Here is a 22106-nt window from a genome sequence, read left to right on the forward strand (position 1 = left end):
CCAAGGTGCTACTTATACTGTCACGCAATCACTCGACACCATCGCCTGATGAAGACCAGCAGTATAGCGGTCGAAACGTCGCGATCCACATCCTTGTGACTCAATCGTGAGACAAACGATTAACTCATCTATCATTTTAAACCACGATGACAAACACCTTTCATAATATAGAAATATATTTGTAAAAAAGCCGCTTTTATGTACAAAAGCAGTACTTTTAAAAATATATGTCTTTGTTATAACTGTAAAAAAGCAGCTTTTTTACATAAAAAATTTATTTCTTTAAAAAGATGCTTTTTTTTTTACAAAGATTGTCTTCGTAAAAGTAATGTTGTTTTTACGTGATCATTAGTTTATTAAAAAACCTACTAGTTGCCTAAAATAATTTTTGACCGAGACTGACCTTATCTATGATTTTCACGCTTAGCGAAGACATCTGTGCAAGAAATTAAATAATTGTTTCGTAATTATCCGACTGAAATTGGTCTGCGATGTTTTTCTATAATCGTCGTCGTAGTAGACTCCCGTTAATGCGTATAAATAATGCAATTTATGCTAGCAAAAGACGCCGAAAAAAAAGACATAAAAAAGAACGTACGCCTTTTAGAGAGCTAAAACGTTGGGGAATTATAGTGCTAGGATACAGACGTAAATTGCGCATTTCCTGTACGTTTACAATCTGGAAAGAACTGTTAGTAAGTGCTCTGTGCTGTTCACTTATTCACGACTATGAATTGTAATTACTACGTATGTTGCACTGCTTTTAAGGCTAGCATAAGCAAATAATTTAGCATATTGCACCGTGGTCTTATAAAGCTGTCTTGAAACTGTTCTGCTCTTTCTAATACATTGTCTGTGCGCTGCAAGGAAGCGGTATTGCACTCATTAACGGCTAGGAACTGCGCCTTCCTACTGCAACTGATGTAGATTAGCACAATAAACTTTAGCGGTAATTGTTGGGAAGTTAAAGAGTTTGAACGTTTTTTTTTTTTTTTAATTTAACTATGGTATGTACTTTTACTCGTAATGAGCGTAATTTCTCTGTACTTATCGAGGACAGCAATGTCATGAGCGTGGGCCGAACAGAAGCTGACAGAGGAAACCCCTGAGTTGCCGACAGTGTGTGAACCCATGACCTTTTGTTTACCTATCTTACACGCTAATCGACTGAGCATCCAGTATAATCTTGGCGCAGTTAGCCAAAGCTATGTCTTTATTTTACCTGTTTGAATGCAATAACAACAATTTTGGTAATCCATCCGCAGTAAAAAAAGCGGTTCACGGTATTCTTCCACACATATCGACGTCTACGAATAACAATAATATCCGATCACGTTTACTTCTAATTAATTAGGCCATCATAACGTGAATCAAATATTCAACTCAACTTTTTTTAAACATTTTGAGACTATTGCGCTTGGATCAAGACTAAGATTATTGTTTGAATAAGTCTAACATTTTGTACTAAAGACACAAAAAAATATTTGGCAAGATCTAAAGGAAATTATAACAGCCGGACCATTCCTTGTGAAACCTGAACTGTACATAAATGGTCCGTAAACATTCAAGAAATGTTCCTAGGTTCCTAGAAATTGAACATGTTCCTAAAAAAATCGTGTGAAGGTAGTGAAATGTCCGAGATGCCTCGCAAACTCTTGCTTGAATCGCTAAGAAGTTATAGTGTTCGGACCGTTTTTTTACAAATATATATTTTGTAAAAAAGCAGCTTTTTTACAAAATATATATTTGTAAAAAAGCAGCATTTTTACAGTACCGTTTTTTTACGCCACATATATATATATATATATATATATATATATATATATATATATATATATATATATATATATATATATATATAAAAGTAGCTCAAATAATATAATATAATATATATATAATATATATAATTATATATATATATATTTTTTTTTTTTTTTTTTTATTATGGCGTACATAGTTTTGACAACTTTTCGCTTGTCTATATATGAACTTTTAAGCTTTGATTCTGCGGGAGCGGCACTCAATAAAGCTTCATATGGACAGGCTTGGTTCAACCCCCAACGCTTTCACACACCGGTCAACTTTTTACCGTAATGGAATTTAAGCGCTTGCCTTTCCATTCACTGTTTGTTACTATGACCTTTTAAAACTACTAAACTTAAGAATTTCTCTGCTCTCTTACCTAACGCAACGGTGACAAGAGCACTCCCTAGTGGCGAAGCCTCATCGTAAAGTCCAGGATATGGCCGTACCCCGGGGGGTTTGATCACTCAGACAAATTGAAGAGTAGAACTATGCTGTACGCCTGATTGATACAAGTTACACAAAGCTGCTCTAACTAGTCTGTGGTTGAATCGGCATAACGTTTGACGTTTCAAATGAAACATTTGGTACCGTTTACGAACTAACATTTGTTGTGGATTTTTTCCGGTTCTCAAATTCAAGACCAAGCAAATGTTTATCCCCGGAGATTGAAAGGGAATAAGAACACAGTGAAAAAAGACAACAATTAATTTTTATCCCACGTGCACAGCTGATTTCAGCCCTTTATTTAAACCACTAACAAGGCTCTAATTACACGGCCTTCTACATAAAGTTACATTGTACCAATTAAAGGATGCAGATTGCGGAGAAATGAGCGTCACATGCACAATTGATAAGCATCACCATTTTTTGTGCTCAAGTGGGTACGATCACTTCCGTCCTTTATTAATTGCCTCTGCGATTTTCTGGAAAATACCAAAGATAAAACGCATGGATAAGGATAAGAAATAGTCTAGCTCCTCGATCACCTAATAGGCCATTTTACAGTTGTGTGTTTAGTAACCTAGCCTTGGATTGGAAGTGATGCTGGAGCCTAGCTTCCAATCCAAGGCCAAGTCACTCATGAGCACACAACTGTAAAATGGCCTATTATAAATCCTTTGAATACAATGCGGATATAATCTGCCCCAGCAAAATGGGCTCATTTTGAAAAACAAAATAAAATATTTCTTTTGGGGTTGTCTCATTTTAAATTGCTTGTGGTGTTTCTTTGTGCAAACAAGCACGCAGAAATATAAAGATTATGCAGGTGCAGGCACCCCACAGGGTGTGGGGAGTTAATTATTAAACCAAATGAAATTGCGAACTTTCCATGTTTCTCCGCAGATATTTAAGATAATGCCAGAAATAAAATAGAATTATTTCTCTTTCATTATATCGCACTGATATAGTTTCGGGTCCCGTTTGAAATGACATATTTTCCATGAAAATCAACGAACTTAAATTTGAATCCATACACTAAAAGTAAAATTATTTTGGTGAGTGCCAATCCACTCTCTGATCGGGCCTGAAACTACGATGGTCTGTCTACTTGTAATGAATCTCTCTGCAGAATATTTTGGGCTCCGCTAGAGTATTTTGGAAGATATTTTATATTTACTGAACACAGTTTAAATCCGAGTACTCAAAATGACTGACAATGGGGTTGTCAATTAGCAAAAATGGCTTACTTTGCATCATTTTGGTCGGTTTCCTTCTCCCTCTGTTGTTTCCGCCATATTGTTTTGTTTTCCCGCTGCTCAAAACAACTGCAGTCTCTTAAAAGTAAAAAAGTACCCTCTCTATCCCCCCTGGGGTCATGTTTGTTTATCCGTTGCTATGTAGCTCAGCTTCCGGTAAGCTGCCGCATGCGCATTGACGCGCTTTTCTGTCACACCAACCCGAAATAACAACTTTAAATATTTTGTAACCAAGTAAATACCGACATTTTTCACTTTATAAAACATGCTGTTGCTGTTTATTCAACTCCCATCGTCAGTTCAAAAATATGGGTAACAAAAAAATGACGTTTACACCTAAGAGATTGATACGATTAATTAACATAAATTTAGCAAAGCGTTATTATGAATACTCTTTGAATGTACAGTGTGTATGTCTGTGGCTAGATGAATGTATGTGTGTCTATGTCTATGGCTATGACTGTGTCTGTCTGCTTCTATGTCTGTGGCGGGGATGTATGCATGTCTTTGTATGTGGCCAAGAATTTGTGTGTGTCTTTGTCTGTGGCCAGGAATGTGTCTATGTGTGTTTATGTCTGTGCCTTTGTCAGTGCCTTCATGATACCCTGAAAGATTTCATTATCATATTGTTTCAAAATAGCCATTGTTCCAGATACCCAGATAGCATTTTCGCTACGAGTCTTCAGTCTTGTATACAGTTTTTAATTTTCTTTCACATTTATCATGGATGTAGGTAAGACTTACCTCAGCTTCGTAGTCAATAAATGCCTTTTCTACAAGGCCACCCCATGGAACTACATTGGTGAAGAGAATATGTAGACACGTTAACCAACTGAATTGTCAATTGTCATTCTCAGACAATTCTATTCTTTCTGAATGTTTGGGAGAATGTCGGAGCATCGCATTAGGAGCTGCCCACAATTGTAGAGATAAACATGATGCAAACGACAACTAACTTATTACGATTTTCCAAACCTTTTATGTGCAGTGAAGATAAAAAAAAAGTACGAGAGATTAAGAAATTGAATGTTTAACTCGTTGACAGTCAGCTTTTTAGTGAGCTTTTTTTTAAAAAAAAAATTGCTCGCATAAATGAACTTAGATAAAAAAATATATATATATCAGTTGCAGATACCTTTTACTTCATTTTGTAAACATTTTAAAGTATATTTCCAATCTAAATCTTAGCTTTTTATTCACTTGATGGAATCAGCGAGACCTTAGTGCTCGCGCTTAAAATTTGCTCTTGATAGGTGGTTTATGTGGCGTTTATTCCAAATGCCTTAAACAAGCTTTCATCTCTTATAATCAGGTAGTTTCTGCATGCTTTGACACTGAGATTGAAAATTCGATCGATAGCCTTCGATCCCCATGGAACATAACGATGCTCTTACAACGTAAGCCGCCGCTGAAGCCAGCCAGAAACTGACAAGTTATACCCGTGGATGGGTCAAGATAAATTAGTTGAGACAACAATAAGTGAATCGATTGGATTCAGATCATATATACGGACTGCGTTAATAAAATGTTACAACTGAAAGACCCTGGCAGTAATGCTAGCAACTTCACGTGGTGTAAAATTTAAGGAAAGGTATAAAATTGTCAATTCTAAAAGCTTGAACTGGAGTTACGAGCCCATATCGATCCTTGCACAGTGCTTGTTATTAAGTATAAGCCATCAAAATCATGGAAGACATGTGTGGGCTTGCTCGATGAATAGTATAATTATAAGTTTGTATTATATCACTGAATGATGCAGGAATACTGAATCAGACTTACCGTTACAATTGTAACCCGCGCAACAAAATCTCACAGCATCAGTTCCACACTGGGTGGCTGTAAACTTTCCCAACTTAAGAGTGGCGGTCAGGAAAAATCGAGCAAAATCTGAATTTTCTGGCGAAACTTAGCAGAGTCGATTTCTTTCATCTTTTGTCCATAATAAGGTTTTACTAAAGTAAGAATCATGGTGTGGCTTAAATTGGCCAGAAACATTTGCGTTTTGAGAAAATCAGGAAAATCGATCGAAGCCTTGTGAACTGAAAAATGATTGAATTTAAAACCGGAAAATCGCCACTTTTAATTGTCTCCGCGTTTTTTTTAAAAGAAGCGTACGAAAATCGGGATTCCATATATCGAAAGACAATCTCTTTCTGATATGATAACCGATGAATTTGTGTTTGTAATGATATCTGGCAAATTTAAACAATTTAAAACCAGCGGCATATTTTTACAGCTGGCGAACTCTGCAATGTAGTGCCAAAGGTCAAGCACGCATTTCAGTATGTGGTATAACTCGAAATATTCTCACACTTTGGCTTTCAGTAACAATTGCCTTGATGTACTTCATACCTTAATATCAGGCTGGGTTCTCCATTGAGATTTTCACAAAAGGTCGTTAAAGTTGGCTAATTTTTCGACCACGACATCGTTTGGCGGAATCAAATAACTGCCCGTGCAAACAAACCGATGCGACGGGCAAACTGCCAATTACAGCTTCAATGCCTTCAATAATGCTCCTATCTTGCTTTATCAGAAAGATTTCTGTTTTCCCCTCGCTTCCTTTTATCCATTATCGACGGGAAGAGAAGAAATCGAAAAGATTCAGACATGTCTAACGATGTTGCGTGACAGCAAATATGCAAATTAGTTAGATCGTCACTGAGATATGGCAGTAGGGAAGGGGTGGGGGACGGGTAGAATTGCATTAACAGGCCCGTAGTCAGGCTAAAACAACTGGGGTGGGGGAAGCAAATTGGGAACATTAAAAAAGGAGCAGGTATAGTAAGCAAAACAATAACTTTGCACTTGCATCACACTTTTGGTACATTTCTTTTCGACCCTTTGCTGTCATTGTACGGAATTGCCTAACTTGTTCACGTTTGGAGGAGGACGTAAAAAGACGACGACAAATTTCCCTTTCTCTTTTTCCAGTGAACTTGGAATCAGGCAGTAAGAATCCGTCCGCAAGAAGATTGGCCTAAAATTAAAAAAAAAAAAAAAAAAAGGTGGGAGCTGGAATTATCGCGATGTTAAAAGAACGCGAATTCTCTTTATGATGTTTTCGAATTCGCTACCATCACCGTCGTCTTATCTTTAACTCCCTTGGTTCTTATTTCCGATTCACAAGGAAGGACTGCCTTTGCTGCTGTTGTATAAATGTTAGCCAAATGTTAGCGGAGGAAACTGTCAGGTAATAAACAATTTATTAAAGGTTGTGAAAAGGCACTCGCAGCGTCAGAATTCAAGATTGAGTGTTGTACATTATTACTGTTTTTTAATAATTTATTTTTTGACACATTGTTTTTTTACACTTCTTAAAATTCTGGTGGGGGGGGGGGGGTCGCGGCTCGAGCCCCCCTGCCCCTCCCCTTGTAACGGATGCGTTTAACAGTATGGCTTTATATACCAGCTGCTTATCTAGAATAACGAACTCTTTGTGACAACTTTTGCGCAAATGACTAATACCCGTAGTTTTTTTATTGAATTTTCTTTTTCGTAGCGACCAGCAACAAAAACCGTCAATGTGAAAGATACACCGGAGGAACAGACTTAAAAACCTACCCTCGCTGATTGAAGTGTAGAGCGAAAATTTACTTCTTCCTAAGATAGAGGGGGAAGGGGGGTGGGGGTGGCTTAATTAGATACATAACCTTATTTCTTTTTAATTTCAGCCTCTTCATTTCACTTAGACCATCATAACCTGCTTCCCTTGTTCTAAAGATTAAAGGACGGTGCATGCAGACCTAAAAATCCTAGCATTAGGCCTCTTTAGGGCGTGGCGAAGGCACAAAGTTCACACTTTCAAGAGCTGGGATCAGGCTTCTTTTCATTCAATTGAAGAGTTTTCAATACTTCCCTTTAATAGGGATAATAATTCTTTAGCATGGACGTTACACAAGCCTGAAAAGCTCTAACTATGATGTCTTACTTTCCTCAAGAGAAGAACCTTTTAACGAGGTAGTGAACAAAAAGTTGTCCACCACAGTAAGTAGCACTAGAACTAGGGTTCCAAGCACAGAAAAATAAAAATAATAAATAAATAAATAACACTGAAAACTTCACGTGTAATCTAGTTAACGGCTTTCTCCGCATCTGATGAACTGAAAATACATCTGAATACTAATATTTTGTGCTGGAAAAGACCGAATGTGCAAAAACGTAAAGTGTTACATCAGACGTTTTTACAGTTTATTATACATAAAAGGTAATGGAAATTATCTAAACGCATACCTGGACCAACTGGAATAAATAGTCCTAGTTTCTTCCATAGCAAATGACACGAATTTTTTCCAAGTCCTCGTTCTAGTTTTCCGACTTTTTGCGCCTGGCTGTCATGGCTCGATACCGGAGGAGAAATTTGACACCTATTTGAACTGACCTCGGCGCCAGCCAATGCCCAGAGACGAACGGTGTCGAAGACAAATCGTCAATTTCAAAAGGTGAAGGAGATAAACATTCTTGTCAGAATAAGTTCAATTTCGGTTTCTACATCAGCTATTGACAAGGAAGACTTGTGACCGGCGATGTTCCTTTTGCACTAGTTTACTTCAGTTGATCTGCTCCTGTCTCTGGGGTCGTAAGAGCAAGGACCTCCGACCAAGGAGCTAAAAGAACACCTCCATGCTTCCATGACAGCACAAGAATATCAAACCAAATTTAAAGTGACAAATTTTCCAGTTTCCGTAATTGAATTTATCTTACTTTTACTTTACTAATTCAATTTACTTTAGTAAACACCAATGCGTGATATTATTAATATTCACTGATAATTGGTGATTTCGGAAACACAACCCTAACTATTTAGCGAATTAAAAACAGAATAGAAAAGTTTGACCGGTATCCAATTTTTATTTCGACGAGCATTTTACCATAGCCATAGGGAAGAACTTCAACCCCACAGATTTCCTTTTGATGCGGTTTCATTGGCAATCTGACACCTGAGCGAACTCAAGAAATGGACATCGAGACGCTTACTGGTCCTTACTAGATCGATATGGTTTTATAAGCAAAAACCTCACAGCGCAAACGAGAAAAATCGGTTCCGAGACCGGACTTTTCCTTATTGTAATTAAAAAGGATGTAAAGATTAAAAGAAATTCGTTTTCATTACGCTTATTTGGTATATGTAAAATTAGTCTGTTTATTGTCACGGTAACGCAACAACGGTTGTTTATTTAGCCGTTGTCGGAATTTTAAACGAATTATGGTGACTTCAAAGCGGTCGTGTGAAGTGCTTAATTCAAAACCCACGCTGATTTTAATACATTATCAAGAACAACGTTACATTACTTAAAAGGCAAAGTTTAAGAAAAATCGGTCTTATACCACATAGCCAAAACCATCTTTAAAATTTATCCGTTTTTGCGGGATTTTTCCTGTTTAGAAAAGGGACATTTTCCTAAGCTCTGTTTGCTTTTATTAATAACGGTTAAGTCTAGTTCAAACTCTGCTATAAACGTGCGGTGCTTCCTCTGTCAATACCAAGTATAAAAATACCATGGATCCTCTTTCCTTGCCGACGGAAGAGTCAGTTCAGAATATTAATTTCACACTGCCGTGCGGGTACTTTCGGGATCCTCGCGGGTCAAATTTGTTTATTTCAGTTTTCTCGAATGTTAAGCGCTCCTAGAGAAAACTAAAGGCGTCAAATTTGTTTTCTACTTAAGGGCTTTTTGTAGCCAGAAAATGAGCGAAATTGATTCCACGAGTTCTGCCACCAAATGCTTGATATTTTCTGACCGCCACTCTTAAAGTCCTTGCCCATTCCACATTTCTCAGATCGACTGCACATGCGCGAAAAATAGAGAAATAAAAATGAAATCAATCTCGTTCCCAGAGCCCTCGTTACCCTTGTCCAGCGGAGCGGGAAACGAGAGGACAAGAGTAACGAGGGCTCTGGGAACGAGATTGAAATGAAATAAATACCAATTTTCAGTTCATCATGTGGGTATGCGTGGCTGCGGTCTAATGTGTTTGTAACTGGATAAATATAAAACAAACATATATTATTATCGATCTCTTGCTAGAGACGGAGCTAGTAGATGGGGTCTGAAAAACCTGTAGCCATGTGCTCAGGAAAGGAATAAACTCTGCAGAGTTGTTTGGATGAAAGGAGGAAAACCTGTAGACATAGGTATGACGTATGCCAACTTAATTTAATCGCCATTGCTCTTCTTTGATTGGGCGTCGGAACTGTTGGCGTTTCAAAGGTCCCCTGAGACCCACTCTAAAAATCGGATCTACTCAGGAAAAGGTTGCCTCCAAGAGTGAGGACATGGGCTCCTTGTGGGTTACCCCTGAGACTCGGATCTACTCAGGAAAAGGTTGCCTCCAAGAGTGAGGACATGGGCTCCTTGTGGGTTACATTACTCGCCTAAATTTGTGTTCATTATGGTATGCACCCCAATAAAACCTTTGCATTCCCTTGCTGGGGTTCCAGGTTTTATTTTGGAGATCTAGAGATGTCCAGTGTTCGAAAGTGACGAAATCTGTGTTCACACAAGAATGAAAGGCACCGAGGTACCACGCTTTCAACTGACAACTACAAAATAATGGCAGCGTTATAGCGTCAAAATTTGCTGGACTTTCTATAAAGTAAGATGCTGTTATATGCTCCTCATTAAAACATGAAAAAATTTAGGAAATCAGTCATGCGCCAATGATGATGGTAAAAGAAAATATTTTAATTTTATTATTATTAACTACTTAGTAACCGAGAGTGAGGTCGTCACGAGAAAATCTCAAAAAAAAAAAATCTCTATCGCTCGGTCAATGCGGCTAGGCCGAGGTTTGAGATTTTCCATAGCAACCGAACGGTCGAGGTTATTAAGTTATTTTTTATATGGCTTTCTTTACAAGAAAAAAAAAGCATTTCAATTCAAGCCTAACCCTAATTTGCATAATCCGTAATCGGCCCGTGGGCATTATGGGTGCGTAATGCGCCGCTCTGATCTCGCTGTTAGACAATCAGAGCACGCCTTATTTCGGTTACTAGCCTTAGCCATATAATAATACATGTAAATGCATCGTGGCTTTTTAATTTTAAACTCACCCCACCGGGATGCGTACAGTTTCCAACTTGAAATCTCCTTGGCGGGGATTCCTCCCAATAGGCCTACTGGTGAAGTAACAACTGATCCGAGATGGCGGTGAATCTGGAAGAACAAAAAGTCTCCGTATGAGGCACAGAAGGAAGTGGAATATGGCAATTTAATAGATCTATTCGGCTAACCCAATGTTGTACCGAATTCAGATCTCCAGGGGTTAAGATTCTTTGTTTATTGCATTTGCATTAAAATGTAGCATTCACATTTAAATGATATGGAAATACTTAGAACAAAACATTTTATGCCCAAAAGATTTGAATTGGGTACAACATTGCGTTAGCCGATTAGGTCTATTGTGGAGAGCGAAGGAGAAATGTGACACCTGTATTTTGTGGTGGTCATTCAGATCAGTCTTCTAATTATACTTCAATAAATAAATTAATTGATATTCATGATCGTGCTCTACGGGGATTTTCCCTCTCTACTCCCTTTACTCCCCACCATCCCCTTTCTGTACGCATGTCAAGAAGGTGACAGGCGAGCAGTTAATTAACAGTCTATTCCACGAGCGCACGTTGGATAAAAGATGATAGATAGCCCGACAAGGTAAGCGTGAGTGGAATAATTGTTTTATCGAAGCAGTTACGACATATAGCTAGATCTTGCTAATTTCGCTTTGCAAGAACAAGGAGAAGGCAATCAAGCGTTTTTAAAATTTGTTTTAAATAGTACTTTTCACTAAGTTTGCTTTCAATCATGTAAAGCGCGTTCGAATATTTATATAGAGAATGTGTTCAACAAAACTTATTCTTCTTCTTCTTCTCCTCCTCCTCCTCCTCCTCCTTCTTCTTCTTCTTCTTCTTCTTCTTCTTCTTCTTCTTCTTCTTCTCCTCCTCCTCCTCCTCCTTCTTCTTCTTCTTCTTCTTCTTCTTCTTCTTCTTCTTCTTCTTCTTCTTCTTATCATTATTATTATTATTATTATTATTATTATTATTATTATTATTTAATAAATTAAAATCATAAATAATTAATGGTAATTTCAGTGACTCCCACAAAGTGGCTCTTTCATCCACTGTTTCTAGGTCTAATTGGAGATTGGGAATGCTGGTTTTACTGGAGGGAGGAAAACTGGAGTATCCGAGCCACTTTGGTGGGAGGCGAGTGTTCTCGCCACTACGCTATCCCTTGTTTTGTTGAAGAAGCTGCAGGGTCCGTTCAGGAATCCTTAGGATAAACATAAGAAAGCTCTATTTAAGGGGGGATTCAACCTAAACACCATTTTTCCGCCACTTCACATGGCTTAATGGAAATATCTCGTTCACGTTTCAAGCAATCCAAAACTACGTTCATCCCGTGAACCTATGTTGTGGGGTGTTTTGTGAATTTTTGGGTGATTTTTGGGTATATTTGGGAGGAGGTAAATTTTCTAGAAGGATTGGTAAAATTAGGAGAAATAAGTAATATTGAAGATTTAGTGTTTTAAAATTAGAATTTGTAGTTAATAATTAATAGACGGACACCAAGTTAGCCCGCTAACAACCTGGGGTGCTCTTGCGTGGGTATCAACTGTCTGCTAGTTCCAAAAATCATTTTCTTTCCTCTATCCCTTCTTAAAACCGCTTCAAACTTCATTCAAATTTAGGTGTATTTCCCCATTAAAATATGAGTCATCGTTGACTTCTGCATGTTACTCTTATAACCATATGTAAGACCACATGAGAGTTGGCTGGAAGGGGGGAGAGGGGGGGGGGGGGGGCTGGTGTCTTATTTATTTTTGGTATGTAGGGATTTCGTATTTAATGTTTCGTCTGGGGTAGGGGGTAACCCCCATTTGTCATCATCTCTCTCTCACTTCTCAATCCCCCTTCCTGCTAATTGTTAATCGTTAGAGAAACTAATATTTATTATTTTCGGCCGCGAATCACCAGGATGGAAACAGATTGTAACTTGAAAAATTTTGAATTTCGATATGAAACATAGGCGAGGCACTGCCTCGTTTTGTCTTATGCCGCACGGGCCTGAATATTTTCTTTCCGGTGCACTACGAACAATTTTATAAATCCAGCAAAACCTCTGTGACCGGTGCCCTTCAAGGGGCTACTTTATAAATTTTAAAATATATTAACGTTGCTTAAGATGGGGGTACACATGAATTTGGATGGAATTTTCAGGAAGGGATAGATTAAAAAAAATGATTTTTGGAACACTAACAGACAGTTGATACCCACGCATCCGTCTATTAATTATTAACTACAAATTCTAATTTTAAAACTTCACTAAATCTTCGATATTTCTTATTTCTCTTAATTTTACTACTCTTTTGAAAAAAAACTCCTCCCAAATATACCTAAAAATCACCCAAAAATTTACAAAACACCCCAAAACATTGCTTTGTGTAATGAGAATAGGATTTTTGTATTGCTTGAAACGCGAAAACGGCTTTCATGTAGACCCCCGCCTTAATTGTTGGTGTAGTCTAAGATATAGATAATCTTCCGACATTCTACTTACAAAAACGCTTGTCTCGGTCCAATCCTGCGTCGCTTTCTTCCGCTTCCCCTTTTCCTGTTTTTCAATCAAAGAACAAAATTAGGATGAGAGATATTTGGCTACTAAGCAATTGTTAGTTACGCACATACAGGGAAACCGATTTCTCTCTTACTTGTCTGGCAGCCTAACTGTAAAAGTCTCAATATTCCTTAACCTTGTAACAGGCTTATGCTGGACGGGTGTTCGTGAAATTATCATTAATTTTAATACCCTGTGGCTCTCTCCCCCTCCCCTCCCCCTGCCTTCCCTCAGTTTCTCGCATTTTCCACACAGAACCGTAATTCCTCTTGTTCACGAGAAAAAAATCAGTATTTCTGACTTTGACTTGTTGAACGGTAAAGCGCACAAGTTAATTTATTAAGTGTCGTCAGTTTGTTCAATAATCTGGATAAATTAGAAAACGCATCTTTTTCTCCGGCCATTAAAAGGCCGTTTTAGGTGACCGAAAACGGAGCTTTTCAAAGGCGGTTTCTAGAGAGAGAAAACGGAGATTTTGAAAACGGTGACGTCAAATGGCCATGTGATCTGACTCAGGCCCTTTCGACCTTAAATCCAAAATGGCGGACGAATTTATGCTGATGCTACTTCCTCTGTTATTACGCAACTCTATAGAGTCACTTATTTCAACGTTGGTTCCTGCGTTGGTCCTGTAAATCACGCAGCTCTATTGGTTTTAGGGTGAGGGTCCTTTGTATCTGTTGTTTGTCCATTGTTCCTCTATTGTTGTTTCCGCAAATCCTGTGAAACGTTCTAAGAGAGGCGTGGTCGCCTTAAAAAGTCTCCTTCGCCACAAGAGGCTGAACTAACTGCTGAAAAAAAAAAAACGGTGAGCACATTGGTCAACTTACCCTGAATAAACACAGGACCAAAAACCAACAACAGCAAAACAGCTTTCATCATCTTGTCAAGCTTCTGTATTCTGTTGAGTGAATAGGAGAAAGAACAGTGGAGATAGGCCAGTCAAACATTGTTTAAAGATTAAACCTAGAACCCAGGTTAAAAAGCCTACAAAATTACATACCCAACATAAAACACGTTAATGAATGGCAGAGGATGGATAATTGACACACTTCTTTAATTGTTTTCATTCAATTGCCATTTGTTTATTGGTGCCATACCATATCATGACAGTGATACACTGCGAGCAATCCTTTATTTTTCTTCGGGATAGTAAAACTAGGGAACACGCCAGCGTGCACGAAAATTATCTCCCGTGGAGAGGCGACGCATCTCAGTGCCCGTAGTCTACAACTGCTATTTAGACACAATGCATTGGCTTAAATAGCGATAGTTTGTGAGGTCGTGTTACAATTTAAAAATATACTTTTTGCGTTCGACATAGAAAGAACGCACTCTTACTACAGATTGGAGTCGATCGAGATTGTATGGGACAACGTTCAGTGGTTGAATGAATGGATCTTGAGACGTGTATCTGGCATCCCCCGCAGATTTTTTAGGGGCGGATGACATCATCACCAACTTGGCAAAGCAGAGAGAGCCTGGTTAGATGCATCGAACGTACTCCCTAATCTTTGAGTAGTGTTAGTTTTAATACATTATACTAATACTTCTACAGTTTAGTAGACAATTAAAATGTCCTCCTTGTTTCCAGTTGATTGAGGGGTGAGGGGTGTAAGACGTTGAAGTAGAGGTTTAAAATATTTGCGTTTTTCTAGCCTCAGCCTTATGTACTCTACATTTTGATAATGTGGGGTTAAAGCGTTCCAAAGAACGGATTCTCTGTGTGCAGCCGTGAATTGGTATTAATTAAAAACACAATAAAAGACATTGGAAGTAAAAGATGCCCAAACATTATGGGCAGTTTGATAAGCGAAGGTCGCGACACATACCGTAACGAACAAAACCATGTAGATTTAGGGAGACTTGAATACAACAAGAGTGAAATAATCAATTAGCTGCGTGGTAGATCATACGCGACAAGTTAACGTTTTTCGTTTCATCTCAATTAGTTACATTCTTGGAAGCACAGATCATTTTAAATCGACCTTTATCATGCTTGTTATTGCAAAACATTATAAGTCATGCGATTCAGTCTTCTACACTGCCCATCCTCTCTTGGCAAGAGTCATGACAATGCTAACACCAGGGTCACCCAACGCCTCCCTTTTTCCCAGATCGCTTTAATAGATTTTCCTCGCGACTAAATCCGAATAATTTTTGAGACGATTAAAGCCTCCCGCGCGAGCAGAGAAGAGAAGAGTGGTTTGTAATTGCTACAAATTCTTTCTTTATTCGCATTGTAAGGAAATGAAATGACTTGCCAGGATATATTGTACACGCCGAATCATTATCTGTTTTTAAGAGTAGACTTAAAATTTACTTGTATATTTATTGACTCAGTAGCCATCGAATTTTATCTAGTTCTAGATATAGAAATTTTAAAATATTTTTGTAAGTTTTTAGTGAGAGAAATTGTTTTAAACTGGGTTAACCTCACTATTTCCCTGTTCAGGATGTTTTTGTATTTGTGTCGAAGCCCCCTGGATAAAATATTATGTTGTGTATATATAAAAATAAAAAAAAAATAAAAACAAAAAAAAAAACAGATGTCCACCGAAATGGACCGTTGGATGACCGATGAATGCCTGCACCTGACTAGGACAGCTTCTTCTATAACCGGACTGAAATGGCAATTGACTGATAATAAAAATATGTTTGTTAAGATAGGAGTAGACGTAAAATCAAGGCCCTAAACTGAAGAGTGCGTATTAAACTAATTGTTTAAATAAAGAATAAAGAATCAGGACCACCCAACGGTGGATTTAGTCGTGAAGAAAATCTACAGTTTTCTTTGGCAAAATGTCGACTCTAAATTTCGTAACACTGTAAAATTAATTCCTTTCATTTTCGAATGGACAAATAGGTCATTAAAAATACGAAGTTCACCAAGTAGCTAGCATTTTCGTAAAGCCACAGAACAACAGCTAGAAAATTTGGGGACTAAAATTCGGTGGCCTAAAACTTACTGAATCCGAACAGTTCAAGCTTTACTAGCTTACACAAATATGTCTTTAGAAGGACAGAACGAGATCTGGGAATAAATGAGACAACATTTTAAGATTTTGCTGGAATGTTCTCGCTGGATCCCAGCGGCCCAGAAGAATTGACTTTCTCTAAATGCTCAATGGGCTTCTTAAACCAGCGGAACACGAGTGACGAACTACATACTAAGAGTTTGGCAGAGCCTTATTGTTAAAATGCGAGTAAGAGCTAGAAATAAACTTAGCCATTTTTTGGTTCGTGGTTAACTAAAATCTATTGCACTAACCATACTTTTAAGGAAAGGGATGCAAAACAGAGGTTAAAAATCTTACCAGTTTTCGTCTTCAAACGTCTCAGCGCTGTACTCAGTAAGTTAGAGTTAGCTCAGCAGTGAGACGATACCCTTTTTTTAGGAATACTGTCTCTACGATTTAGCCAATAGCGCGTCTTATTTCCATTTCACAATGGTAAGGCGGACAGGGTGGAGAATTGGCGGAGGACATGGGGGCAAAGGTGATGAACAACATTCCGATCCAGCTTGACAACCACGACAGTTTTTGACGCTTTTTGCACGAAAACCTTGCACGGAAGGTAACATATAGTATTTGGGGGCCGGTAAAAGAGTGGAAATGAGAACTGAAAAATCAATCGCGTGAAGATTGACCGACATACCGAGAAAGAAGAAATGTTCAATTAAAGCATTTTTTTAAATTTTCTCTTTCGCTTTAATCTGTCGATCTTTTTTCCACAATCTTCATTAGAGAGTGGAACAGGCTAAAAAAATTATGGCAAAGCTTTGAACGGGGATGGGAAGAGAATTGAAAACGGTTCATCGAGACTAGAACCATTCAGACGAACTGCAGACAGCGGGGCGACAAAAGGGTGGAAAATTTATTCTAATCTTTCGGATTGACAACCAGGGCATGTACAGTTTAGACGCCTTTTGCACGAAAATGTTATACGGAAAATAACATAGTATTTTGGGGATTCTCAAATTTTGAAAATGAGAACTGACAAATCAATCGCATGAAGATTGAGCGAGAATCCTAGAAGGAAGGAAGGAAGGAAGGAATGTCTAATTAATGCAAATTTCTTGATTCCGCTTTAATCTGTCCATTATTGTTAAAATGGTTCACGGAGAACCATTAAAAGAACAGCGAAGGCGATAAAAAGGGTGGAAATACAATCCATATTTAACGTTTCAATCACCTGAGTTGCCTGCTCTGCTTTTAGCCGTAGAACCTAAAAGTAGAGTAGTTAGGTCAAAACAGAGAAAAAACACCTCTAACTCTCCATATCGTTTCAGAATGTATCTAATTTTGCAGTCTTCCATGCGCAAAACATCAAAACATATATATACCACTGCACTAGATCGCCCGAGGTTGCGCAGTCCAATTGATCAGCTGTTTAACCTTGGTAAGATCAGCCTTCTACTCAAATCGTTAAATATTGATTTCATTTTCCACCCTTTTTGTCGCCGCCGCTGTCTCCAGTTCGTCAAAATGGTTCTTCTCCCTGAACCGTTCTCCATTCTCTTCCCATCCCGTTCAAAGCTTTGCCATATTTTGTTTAGCCTGTTCCACTCTCTAAGATTGTGGAGGAAAGATTGGTAGATTAAAGAAAATTTGCATTAATTAGACATTCCTTCCTTCTGGGATTCTCGCTCAGTCTTCACGCGATTGAATTTTCAGTTCTCATTTCTTTTACCAGCTCACAAATACTATATGTTACCTTCCGCGTAACGTTTTCGTGCAAAAAGCGTCCAAACTGTCGTGGTTGTCCAGCTAGATCGGAATTTTTATCACCTTTACCTCCATGTGCTCCATGTCGTCTGCCAACTCTCCGCCCCTTTATTACCATTGTAAATTTTGCTGTACGGACCGCTTGACAATGATACGTACGTTTGAAAAGAGCAACATGCTTCAATTTTGCGGAAATAAAGCAAAAATGTTTTAAATAAAGTTGATGAAGTTGGAACTATTCAAACCGTCAAGTCGGAGTTTTTATTTTCTTTTTTTATTTCTCACACTGCTTGAACAACAAGTTTCACGCGGACCAGAAAGCATCAAGCGGGAAATTCTATAATAAAAACCTTATTAAACTAGCTTGTTAAGATATTCGTGAGACCAATATTTTCCCAACATGCATATGTCGCCGTATTTTCCAGTGAAGTTCACCAAAAGATGTTCTTATTTAATAAGTTACTTTAATAAGCGGAAACAAGTGGTTTATTACAGAGGATATCTATTCGCATGGCCTTAATCGCCTCAAGCAGAAATTTGGTATTAGTCGCAAAGAAAAACTACAATGCCGTCCAATAAATTGCAGTTGAAACTTTATTTCAGCTTTCCAGTGAGGATATACTTAGATAGCGCCAATACGTTACTAACATTTCTTCTAATACTAAAGTGCGTCAAGCACGGATTAGTACATATTGATACATTCTTACTAAGAAAGTACAACCTTGCTACAACGTTAGAGTGAAAACTAGAATATAAATAAACTGTATAAAATCTATGAAGCTTTTAGCTCGGGTAAATGTGCAAACCAGTTAATTTTACCGTGCCTAAATATGTTTTATGTCTTTCTCTCTCTCCGCCCAAAATCAAACCCATGCAGCTTCTCACGCCGAGTAGTAGAGACGAATGGCAAGCACATGGCTTGTCATTTCACGTGATTTGCGAAAAACCTGGGAGGGGGGTGGACATAATGGTCATTGACACCTCCACCAGACCCAGTCCCCCTGACTATCCAATAAACTTTGGTCAAAGAGGGAAGACAAAAATTTATTTGCATTGTATTGTAATGTATCGTATTGTTATATTAATTAAAACTTTTTGTGCTGACTTAATCCGAGGTGATCAATATCGCTATGTCGCATTTAATATAAAAGAGGAAAAAATCACCGTGTCGCTAATCTGGTTTCAGTGTTGACTTTCTAGTTTAGTACAAAAAGCTCGAGTGAAAATTTGTAAAAAGTATAATAAAGTATCCGCGTACTGCGTTGAAGTATGACTTTTTTTTCTCATAAAGAGCTTTCAGCAACCGTTGGACAAACCACAATTGATGGTTTGCATGTGACGTCATGGCGGCCATGTTGGTGGACAGGAACAATAAGTTTTTTCTCCTCTGGGAGTTAACTGCCATTTTTATGCCAACCTTGTGAACAATTTTTTTTTTGTTTTGTCCACCAATATGGCAGCAATGCAAACCACGGTCTATAGGATTGCCACAGACGGACACTTGATAAGGTCCCCTTCGAGCGCTATCTACACAGGATAAAATTACGAACGTTCATAAAATTAAATTACATCAGTTTATACCAACCAGACGCGCCCTCATAAGAATACTTCCCTTCATTCACCTTCGATTGAGTTGTCATTGTTGCCTATGAAATTAAAACGGTCACTAGAAAACAAAAGGTTTTTTTCAAATGCGTCATGTTCGTTCGCTGTGAATGGTGAATTCGTTGGTTGTCGACCTAATTTATTTTCAATTCCGCTGAGATTGTACGGTTGTACTGTAGAGAGTTTACCAAGTTGTAAACTCTATGAAAATCAAGCTTAAGCGACTTAAAAATGCAAAGAGAAGATGGCGTTCAGAATAAACAAACAAAGAAATTGCGTCACATGTGAGAGCCTTATAATTCACGCTCGCGGGCTGGCGCAATTCGCACAACAATTCCACGGATGTTTATTTTTTTTTAATTGGTGTCCACCAAAACTCGACTTGAAGTGAATGAAATCAAGTACGTTGAGGTGCGAATAATTGCCATTGGAAACCGTAGGATGTAAAAAGTCAACACAAACAGATTACACGGTCACCCATTTCTCTGACTTTGAAGTCCACCCGACTTGTTCAGTAACACAATATGGATGCAGCCATGTATATCAGCGTCAATAGGACCATTCCCTTACGACCAGCTGAAGGTGCGGAGCTCACTGGCTTGCTTGAAGGCGACACTCTGACGTCACAGTTCACACAGTTGGGACAAATACGGCACACCCCCATGTCCTTCAGAGAATCCACGGCGTATTGAGCCACTGCACGGTTTCCTATAACAAAGTAAAAATATGCACAAAGAATCACTCACCCTAACAGGAACACTTAAAAGACTTGACAACTCTAAATTTTCAGGCTAAAAGGTGTAGGTAAGAACAATTAACTGTTTAATAGCTAAACAAATGACTTCGCGCGGATAGTCACGCCGGTTCTTGAGTTTTAGTTTAAGCTCAGGGATAAAGAGCATTTCAATGTCAGTACAAGCTCGACTGCTTAATATTCAAGATATTCTTTATCTTTAAGCTCAAACCAAAACTTAAGATATGGCGTCACTCTATCCGTGCAAAGTTATTTGTTTAACTGTTTAATACATCATTGTTCCTTCAGTCCTACATCTTTAAGCGTCTTTATTACTATAATTACCTTAACACTTGTCATTTAAATAATTCTACAAACTTTTTATGCCCTTATTTCTTATTGTTTGTGAGTAAGTATTTGTGTGTTCGTAATTTGGAAACTACCGTTAAATGGTTGAAACATCCAACCCCGTTCCCAGGGCTTTTCTCCCACGAGAAGGGAAAAGCCCTGGAAACGAGGCTGTGAAACATCATTCGCTTCTGGCGTTTTTTATTTTTATACTTAAATCGTTCTCCAAGAACTTATTGTCGTTTAGTATTATTTCTTAACAAAACGCTATTACTTGTCCAAGAAAAAAATGGGCCTTAAGGGTAGCCGAAATTACCTCCTCGCACGTGTTAATTGTAGCCTGCGAACGCAGACGTATTTCCGGCTGTCGAGATTCTCTCCGCCGAAAAATAATATTTTTCGGCGAAGAGAATCTCGACAGCCGGAAATGCGTCTGCGTTCGCAGGCTAGTTAATTGAGGCACGGTGCCAAAAACGTAGATCTGTATGCAATGCAAGATCAATTTTGCTGCGGTTACGAGAAAGGCGCCTGCGTTACTTACACAAAAATGGCAGCAGCTGAAGATTCCAACAGAACATACTGCTTCTTTCACGGAAACTCTGAATAACTACCAGAGCCTTCATCCTCTCTTGCCAGAGCTATTGCTGCAAAGAGCCACTTTTGAACTGGGCTTTCCTTCTTATCTCGCTGATATTTTTGGTATGGCGTTCTATTTCGTCCTGCAGTTGTTTGTGATGAACGGTGCGGTTTGAACTTAAAATCTGGCGGTAAACAACCAGCGTTTTGATTGTTCCGCCATTTTGAAGAGAAATACAGATGGATTCAAGATGAATGTAAGGGATGCCGATATAAAACCTGACCTGTTCCGAGTACGAGGAAAACTTTAACATTCTGGTCGTGTAAATGTGGAGTGCTGTGCTCAAAAATAACCAGTACGGTGCCAACATTTATTTTTTTTTCTTGCGCGGATAAATGAGGTTTGACTTTTAAATCTTCTGTGCGTTATTCAAAGTACTGTGGCCCCCACTGTTATTACTTTTAGCATCATTATGATAGCACACCTATCGTTCTCTGTTATCAATAGATGCATGCACAAATCAAATCAAATCAAACTCCCGCTCTCAATGCATCAAATACCATTTTCCGAGTAGAAATAAAATGGGAAAATCCAGTTCATTTTACCCCCATCCGGGACCTTCTATTGTACTAATAAAGACCTTAAGATCCTAGAACGAGTAAGACTGGGAACAAGAGATTTGACTTTAAGTTTTTAGCGAAGCCCTAAGATTGAAGAGATATATCCCAGGAAGCTTTCTCAACTGGAAAAACTTGTACTCTTACTCGTACTAAAATATAAAGGTCTCAAATATTTTTTATGGCGTACATGGTTTTGACAACTTTTTGCATGTCTATATATGAAATACTAAGCTTTGATCCTGCGGGAGCGGCACTCAATAAAGCTTCATATGGACAGGCTCCACAGAGTGGTTGGTTCAGCCCCAAAACGCTTTCACACACTGGTCAACGTTTTCCCGTAATGCCGTGCACTGTTTGTTACTGCGACCTTTTAAAA

General features: G+C 38.4%; 1 protein-coding gene and 1 long non-coding RNA gene across 2 annotated transcripts in view; both read right to left on the reverse strand.

Moving 5' to 3' along the window:
- Positions 1–2509: 2509 nt before the first annotated feature.
- On the reverse strand, positions 2510–5360 carry LOC146473410 (uncharacterized). The gene is made up of 3 exons (XR_014866349.1): positions 5283–5360; positions 4248–4297; positions 2510–2729 (listed from the first exon to the last, which is right to left on the reverse strand). It is a non-coding gene; the product is annotated as an uncharacterized LOC146473410 (long non-coding RNA).
- A 3790-nt stretch (positions 5361–9150) lies between these two features.
- The window catches only part of LOC146473411 (uncharacterized), a 30653-nt gene continuing 17697 nt past the window's right edge, over positions 9151–22106 (reverse strand). The window contains exons 4-5 of the mRNA XM_085118066.1: positions 10558–10660; positions 9151–9289 (exon numbers count right to left, since the gene is read on the reverse strand). Coding sequence (XP_084974192.1) covers positions 9151–9289; positions 10558–10660 — 242 coding nt within the window. The remainder of the gene's footprint in view (positions 9290–10557; positions 10661–22106) is intronic.

The sequence above is a fragment of the Pavona decussata genome, unplaced genomic scaffold (genome assembly GCF_977016875.1).
Source record: "Pavona decussata unplaced genomic scaffold, jaPavDecu1.1 SCAFFOLD_93, whole genome shotgun sequence".
NCBI classification, from domain to species: domain Eukaryota; kingdom Metazoa; phylum Cnidaria; class Anthozoa; order Scleractinia; family Agariciidae; genus Pavona; species Pavona decussata.